At 42.7% G+C, this 9154-nt stretch overlaps 1 protein-coding gene across 1 annotated transcript; it reads left to right on the top strand.

The window, feature by feature from the left end:
* Positions 1 to 1392: 1392 nt before the first annotated feature.
* On the top strand, positions 1393 to 7395 carry LOC126755836 (uncharacterized). The gene is made up of 2 exons (XM_050468554.1): positions 1393 to 1732; positions 1794 to 7395. Exon 2 carries the CDS (start codon positions 1948 to 1950, stop codon positions 7393 to 7395), a length of 5448 nt encoding a protein of 1815 aa, XP_050324511.1. The 5' UTR covers positions 1393 to 1732; positions 1794 to 1947.
* Positions 7396 to 9154: the final 1759 nt, after the last annotated feature.

Genomic DNA, 9154 nt, shown 5'->3' with positions numbered 1-9154 from the left:
AAGCAGTTGGCCGCGGCGACGTCGACGACGGCGGCACAACAATTGTGTTAAAGAATGTGTTGTACGTTCCAAATTTGCAAATGAATTTTGTGTCAGTAAGCAAAGCAATCGAGTGTGGACATACAGTTACATTTAAGCGTGACTACGTGGAAACCAAAAACAACAAAAATTGTGTTCTATTGAAAGCATTCCACAATAACGAACTATTTGTGTATGCATACGACAAAAAGAAGTGTACAAAAAGAAGAAAAAGATTATGGTATAAGTGGCATAATCAGTACGGATACGTAAATTTCAATTGTTTAAAGGACATGTCAAGTAATCAAAGTGTGTCAAGGTTATATGTGTGGCGGCTACGCCACGCCAGTCCACAGCTGATTTTACCGACAACACTCATTTACCGTCTCAGTCCATCGAGTCTCACTCCCTAGCCACTACGCGCCGTGACGATTCAATGAGTCGGCCATTACGACACCGTAGAAAGCAGACATTCCAGCCACGCACAGTCTCACTCACTTCTACTTCAACCACTCAAGGGAACGGACCACACGTATAGCGCTCCGCCGTACAAACACAATAACGTCTAAAGACTAAAGATGCGGTATTCGAAGCGTTTAAAGAATACAAAACAATGGCGTAAAAGCAAACCGGTTCTAAAACTGAAACTGTGAAAAGCGATAACGGTCGCGAATATATTTCGAATGTGTTCGAGTCATATTTAAAGAAAAACGGTATTTTAAGACAATTAACAGTGCCGTATACTCCGCAGCAGAATGGCATAGTGGAACGCGCCAACAGAACATTGGTTGACATGGCCAGGGCCATGTTAAATTATGCGAAACTTGGTGAACACTTTTGGGCGGAAGCAGTTAAGACAGCTGCTTATATACATACATAACCGCACAGTAACAAAAGAACTCGTGAATAAGACACCATATAAGTTGTGGGCGGGTATGAGGCCAAGTGTGGCACATTTTAAAATATTAGGATCGACAGCAGTGGCCCTCGATAAAAAGTTTCGTTGTAAAGGTAAAGAATACATAATGATCGGATATTCAGATACAAGTAAAGGTTATCGTCTGTTCGATCAAATAAGAACTTACAAAAGTTAAAGCAAGTAAAATTTTCAAAAGAGATGGGTATACATATATTAACTAATTGATGTAAAGTGCTGAGAAGGAGTGTTGGAAATATTATTACTCTCTTCCCCCCTACTCTTCCTCATTCGTTATTGAATTATAGCATCTAAGAATGTCATGTCAATATGAGTTTGTCAGTTTTTTTTTTCAAACTCATGTCTGTTCAGTTCAAATAAAGTTTTGCAAAATAATTCTTTTCAAACAAAAACATATAGAACAAATAAATACAGATTCGCTCAGCATTCAATTTCTATGTTTATTTTACAGTTGAATGTTTCATTTTCATTTCTCTTTAAATTGTCGCGAACTTCATATTATATACATAATTCCAACTGCAAAGCTTCTGCCTACTTGTTTGTGCAATTTGTATATTTGTCATTTCCCCTTCTTCGCATAAGCATAAGCAGGTAGGCGCAAGCTCTAATTAGTTTGGGCTTATATACTTGTTGTTTGTAAGCTGCAGTTTGTTTTTCTCCTATCCTAGCTGTGCTGATCTGCACGGTAAATGCTAGTGCCTTTGTGCATATATGCCACTGCATAACGTGTTTGACCTTATTCATCGATCAGCCAGGAAAGTGGAAGGACATACTGCGGTAAGTAATAATCGCTAATGTAATTATTTATAAATGTCTATTTTTAAACATTGTTATTTAGAAATAAACCATTTGGAACCATTTGAACATTGTTTCATTTGAAGCCATTCGGAAAGCAAACCAAATGCGTTAAACTCGCCCCACTTGATCGATGACATATCTTTATTTCGCACTCCAATTGTTTGCCTATTTGGTTTGTGAAATTTCAAGATACGATGGGTAAATCACCTCGCCGGCAAACTTCAGTTAATTCGCCAAATATGGACACCGCTGCTTCTACGTCATCAAAACCCAGCCAGGGTAGCAGTGCATCAGCCGCCGTCAATATAGCCAGTGATTTACCAGCCGCCCCTACAGCCACCGGAGCCACCACTCGATCATCATCAGCCGCTGCCATTGCGCGTCAGGAAAACGTGATTGCGACTCTACAAAAACGAATAGCCATGCTTGAGATCAGTTTATCGGCCTCTCAGCCCCAGTCACGTGGTGAAACGCTCAACGTGGATACATCCAACAATAATGTCGCCGTCGAAGTTCCTTCGAGGATAGCAACACAATTGCCAGAATCGCAGCAGCCAGCTATTGCCAACTGTACAGTACCGTTGTCGCAGCCTACCGATATCCGTTACACGCCGCCGTTATTTGCAGCAAGTACCGCTGCTGCAAACCACATGTACAGCTCTACTATTTTAGGGATTGATACGCCTTCGATCCACTCTAATTCAACGACAATGCCTACGTTTGTTAATACAAGTGCCACATCTACACAGTCATCGAGTTTGCCGAGAAAATTGCAGGAATTGCCCGATTTTTGTGGAAAGCCGGAAGATTGGCCAATATTTTATACGGCTTACATAGAGTCAACTGCAATTTATGGATATAGCAATTACGAGAATAATCAACGTTTATTAAAGTGCCTGAAAGGATACGCGCGTGAAGCGGTCAAGTCACTGCTAATCCACCCGGACAATGTCGGTAATATAATTGATTTATTAAAATTTAGATTTGGGCGCCCCGAGCAGTTGATCCGCAGCCAGCTGTGTCAAGTGAGAGAAATCGCACCTATTTCGGAAAATGCCATTATGAAAATAATACCGTTTGCAACGAAGGTATGTAATATTTGTGTATTTTTACAATCTGCTCATGGTGGTGAATTGCATTTGTCAAATCCTACATTACTCGACGAACTTGTCTCAAAATTGCCTTTGAGCAAACGTGTCGAATGGGCCAGCTTTGCAGCTCTTATGCAGCCACATGCAACAGTAAAACATTTTAGTGATTGGCTTTCAAAATTAGCTAATATAATTTGTACTGTTTGTGAAGACCCTTACAAGGATTCAAAGTGCCGCATGGTTCTACATACAGTTGAGCCACAACGATCAGTGAGATGTCCAATTTGTCAAGAGCAACACAAGATAGCAGAGTGTGCGCGTTTTATTGAATATTCAGTGCCAAGAAGATGGGCAGAGGTGAAACGACGTCGTTTGTGTTTTGCTTGTCTCAATTTAGGCCACTGTACAAGCAATTGCCATCGGCGCAAGTTATGTTCAATTAATGGTTGCCGGAGAGTGCATCATAAACTCTTACATGAAGTCGGGGAGAACGTTTCCAACTCGTCAGGACAGCCAACTCCGCCTTTCTCCTCTGCGAATATACAAGCTAATCGTAAGCCTACATCACCAAGTCGTTCACTCAACAACCAGCAGACATCACTGGAAGCAAGATCAGCAGTTCTGAGTTGCAGTTCCACTGAGAGCAAACTCCTCTTCCGAATTTTACCGGTCACCGTATACGGAAATCACAGACGTGTTGATACATACGCATTGCTGGACGAAGGTTCATCCATCACGATGATTGACAGTGCCCTTGTTCGGGACTTGGGAATGCATGGAAGTGAGCAATCTTTAAATGTACAGTGGTTCGGAGGACGTGCCGCGCAGGAATCAACGTTTGTAGTGGACTTATTCATCAGTGGCGCCGGTATGCAGAAACAACACAAGCTCCGTAACGTGTATGCTGTGTCGAACCTACAGCTTCCTGTACAGAGTTTAAGCAGAGTAGATTTGGGTCATGAGTATAGACACGTAAGCCAACTTCCGGTACAATCTTACCCCCAAGTCAGGCCTAAGCTATTAATTGGTCTCGACCACTGCCATTTGGGATTACCATCGACGACTGTGAAGGTAAAGGAGCACGGACCATTCATTGCTAATACAGAGTTGGGTTGGGTTGTCTTCGGCCCAACATCTTCTCCACAACCGTCTACAGTATCGTGTTTATGCGTGAATAGTCGAGCTGATCAGAGACTTCACAATATGGTATCTAACTTTTTCGAAATTGAGAGTTTTGGTATTAGAGCTGCACCGCCGATAGAAAGTGAGGAGGACATCCGTGCCAGAGATGTCTTGAAGTCTACCACATGCCGCGTAGACGGACGTTTTAAAACGGGTCTTATATGGAAAAGTGACAAAGTTAATTTACCCGATAGCTACAATATGGCGTTGAAACGATTAGTCAGTGTAGAGCGAAGGATGAGTCGTGATGCAGATTTTGCCGCCGAATACAAGAACATCATGGACTCTTACGTCACAAAGAAGTACGCACGAAAACTGCCGCCAGCAGAAGCTGCTGTGAGTACACCTACAACTTGGTATTTGCCACACTTTGCCGTTGCTAATCCCAACAAACCCGGAAAACTACGTATGGTTTTCGACGCCGCTGCTGAGGTAAGTGGAATCTCCCTCAACTCACAGCTCTTGAAGGGTCCACAAGAATATCGCCCATTGCCGTCGATATTATTTCGTTTTCGTGAGGGCGCAGTTGCCGTATGTGGAGACATCAAGGAGATGTTCCACCAAGTCCTTATACGAGAAGATGACAGATGTGCACAGCGGTTCCTCTGGCGTGATGGTGATGCTACGCAACCGCCGGATGTTTACGAAATGTGCGTGATGACGTTTGGTGCTGCTTGTTCACCATGTGCTGCAAATTATGTAAAAAAAGTTAACGCGCTGGAGCACCAAAATAAGCAAGGAACCACGGCCCGCGCAGTAAAAGCAATATTGGACCACCATTATGTCGATGACTTCGTTGATAGCTTCAGTTCGGAAGTGGAAGCAATTTCCGTGTCAGAACAGGTCCGAGCGATTCATATGGATGCTGGGTTCGAGCTTCGCAATTTCACATCCAATTCTTCAAAGGTGTTAACCGCGCTTGGTGGTACTGATGTTACACGATCGATTGGCAAGAAAGAAGGTTTCGTTGGTGAGAAGGTACTAGGCTTGTTTTGGCAGCCATCATCAGATTGTTTCGGCTTCAAACTGAAATTCCATAACGTTTCTGAAGCGGTGATAAATGGGAAGAGACGCCCTACTAAAAGGGAACTTTTAAGTATCGTCATGTCGATATTTGACCCTCTAGGGTTTCTGAGCAATTTCGTCATCGGAGCCAAGTTGCTTATGCGTGAGCTTTGGAAACACGATATCCACTGGAACGACCCATTGCCAAACGACGTAAATGCTGCTTGGGTGAAGTGGCGTAAACAACTACCCGAGATTGTCAAGTATGCCATACCTCGTTACTATTTCAGAAATTGCGCACCTCAGGTACTTCAACTCCACATATTTGTTGATGCTAGTGAGAATGCCTTTGCCGCCGTTGCTTATATACGATCTCAATCTTTATCTGGTGAATTTGATGTTGCATTCGTTTGTGCCAAGACAAAATGTGCGCCAATGAAAACCCTCACCGTGCCACGCCTCGAACTTCAGGCAGCGATTTTGGGCACTCGCCTTATGCAGTGTATCCGCGACGAACATTCTCTAAACATCAAAGATTGCATCCTGTGGAGTGACTCAAAAACGGTCATCAAATGGATACAGAGTGAACATCGTCGTTATAAGCCTTTCGTTCAGCATAGGATAGCCGAGATATTGGCTTCAACAAGCATATCAAATTGGAGATGGATACCCACTAAGCACAATGTAGCCGATGAAGCCACGCGAGCAAATGATTGCACCAATTTTAATCCAACAGCACGTTGGTCACGGGGGCCCCCGTTCTTACACCAGGACGAGCAGGCTTGGCCTTCTGAAGACGTAACAGTTTCTAGAAATGATGAACCTGATGAAGAGCTTCGGTCCAAATTCGCTTTAGTCATCGTGAGTTGTAATATTATAGATTTTAATAGATTTTCTTCTTTTCAAAGGTTGGTAAGAACCGTTGCCTGGGTCTTACGCTTTGTCGATCACTGCCGTCGTCGTACACAGCCAAATCAATGTTATGGCTTAACTGCCAAAGAAGTAGACGATGCCAAACGCCTTTTATGTCGCATAGTGCAACGCGAAGTGTATGGAGCAGAGTTCCAGTCCATTGAAAATGGCCACGACATTGCCCATGACAGTACACTGTTGCAACTCTCACCATATATAGACGAAGAAGGTGTTCTTCGAGTACAGGGACGCATCGACGCCGCCAGCTGGCTTCCAATCAGCACACGACGTCCTATTATTTTACCGCCTGATCATGCCTTTACAAAATTATTGGTGTTACATCACCATAACATCATGTGTCACCAGAACATAGAAGCTACTATTGGTGACATCCGCCGCAATTATTGGGTGCCACGACTAAGAAGTGTGTTGCGCAACGTAATTGCCAGTTGCAATGTATGCCGTTTGAATAAAGCTACTCCGTCAGCGCCTTGGATGGGTCCGCTTCCGTCGGACAGACTTACTCCTTACGTACGCCCGTTTAGCTACACTGGCCTTGATTACTTTGGCCCAGTCACTGTGACTGTTCGACGCAGCACCGAGAAGAGATGGGTTGCGCTCTTTACGTGCCTTACAGTGAGAGCTGTACACCTAGAACTGGCTCACGATTTGAGTACTGATTCCTGTATTATTGCCTTACGTAATTTTGTGAATAGACGTGGTGCGCCCGTAAGAATTAGGTCCGACAATGGAAAGAATTTCGTTGGCGCCGACCGAGAAGCAAAACGCTTCGCTGAAGTGTTCGACTGCGGTCGCTTACAAAGTGAATTATCACAGAAAAATATCCAGTGGGTGTTTAATTCCCCATTTAACCCTTCGGAAGGTGGCGCATGGGAGAGAATGGTACAGTGCGTTAAGCGAGTTCTACGTCACACTTTAAAAGAAGTTTCACCAAGAGAGCATACTCTGATTAGTTTTCTGATTGAAGCTGAGAATGTCGTTAACTCTCGCCCACTGACGCATTTGCCTATCACTGCCGACCAAGAACAGCCTCTAACTCCTAACGATTTCATTCTGGGAGCAGAAAACACGCCCCAGACTCCTCTAGCAGACGCTGACTTGGGAAACACTTGTATGCTACGCAAGCAATGGCGCATCGCTCGTCAATTGAGGGATCATTTTTGGAAGAGGTGGATTACTGAATATCTACCTACCTTGACTCGCCGTGTGAAATGGTGCCGTCGAACGAAGCCACTGAAAGAAGGAGAATTGGTGTTTATATGCGATCCTAACATTCCACGACGAGAATGGTGCCGCGGTAGAGTGGAGAAAGTATACCCTGGGACTGATGGCGAAGTACGACGAGCAGACATACGAACTTCCACAGGAGTTAAACAACGAGCAGTCTCAAAACTAGCCGTTCTGGACATTGATGGTGGTGAATCAGGTTGATTCACGGGGGTGGGGATGTTGGCAACCCTTGCCCATATACATACATATAAATATGTAATATTCAATTTCTATGTTTATTTTACAGTTGAATGTTTCATTTTCATTTCTCTTTAAATTGTCGCGAACTTCATATTATATACATAATTCCAACTGTAAAGCTTCTGCCTACTTGTTTGTGCAATTTGTATATTTGTCATTTCCCCTTCTTCGCATAAGCATAAGCAGGTAGGCGCAAGCTCTAATTAGTTATTTGGGCTTATATACTTGTTGTTTGTAAGCTGCAGTTTGTTTTTCTCCTATCCTAGCTGTGCTGATCTGCACGGTAAATGCTAGTGCCTTTGTGCATATATGCCACTGCATAACGTGTTTGACCTTATTCATCGATCAGCCAGGAAAGTGGAAGGACATACTGCGGTAAGTAATAATCGCAATGTATTATTTATAAATGCCTATTATTAAACATTGTTATTTAGAAATAAACCATTTGGAACCATTGTTTTCAGTTGTTTGTTCTTCTTTGCTATAAGAAGCAATTTTGTAATGCTGCATGCCTGCATGCAAAAATGAATATCATCAAAAGTTAACACCAATATAAGTGAATATTTTATAGTGAACATTTACCTACATATTCATTTGTGTTTGTTTTCAACCGTATACATACATTTATGCAAATAAAAAGATTGAATATCTAATATATAAAAATAAGACGGGTTTTCCCTTGAACTTAAGCGAAGAAAGATAAAATTTAACAAGAGAAAATGTCCGATTGAGACAGCGCATGAGGACACGAAGATCATTGGCATCATACAATCGCTTGGTATTCCAATATGATCCCACTGCGAAATACAGTGATGATGAAAATTTAGATATTGGACAAATGACGACTATATGCCAATATTGCAATGCGTTGAAGTTCAAAAGAGAAACGGCTGGATTGTGCTGCGCAAGTGGAAAAGTCAAACTGGATCCATTACTTACACCACCACAGCCACTGAAACCAAGTGATCCCGATTCTAGCCATTTTCTTCAACACATCCCTGAATACAATAACAGCTTTCGCATGACTTCCTTTGGATCTAATATCATTCGAGAAGGCGGCTTCATGCCGACTTGCAAGGTTAGCGATCACTCACACCAACAAAATAAATTGCAACACATAACAACTAAATATACACCACACACTACACCATCACACGATCAGAAGTTACACCGTATTTCTTCAACAAATGATTGTTTGCAATTACAGATACAAGGACAAATATATCATTTGCATGGTTCAATGGTGCCAAACCAGATGAACCGCATCAATTTCTGCAAATGTATTTCATTTCGTCGATAGTGGATCAGCTGAATGTGCGGTGCAATATACAGGGAACACAACAGTTAAAGAGACGAATTATTGAACAGTTGAAAGCATTTTTTCACACTAATAATGATGTGGTTAATATGTTCAAAACAGCACTGGAACGAATGCCATCGGATACGCACAAATTTGTCATAAGAGCGGATTGTACCCCAACAGGTGAACATGTGCGAAGATTCAATGCACCCACCGTTAATGATGTTGCTGCAATTATTTTTGGCGATCCAACACTCTAAATCGCGAGATATTGTCGATCAGCGAAGAAGCAATATCATGCATCTGTCAACGAGCAACAGGTGGCAAGACGAGGGATGCTTGCGAGGGAGTATGGAGAGCGAACGCGAGGAAGTAAGACGCGCAACTTTGGTTTTTGAAGCTTTACGTTTAATATTCTTT

The sequence above is a fragment of the Bactrocera neohumeralis genome, chromosome 4, assembly GCF_024586455.1.
Source record: "Bactrocera neohumeralis isolate Rockhampton chromosome 4, APGP_CSIRO_Bneo_wtdbg2-racon-allhic-juicebox.fasta_v2, whole genome shotgun sequence".
Classification (NCBI taxonomy): Eukaryota; Metazoa; Arthropoda; class Insecta; order Diptera; family Tephritidae; genus Bactrocera; species Bactrocera neohumeralis.
Note: the sequence above shows the minus strand (reverse complement) of the source record. Positions and strands in the feature narration are given on the sequence as shown.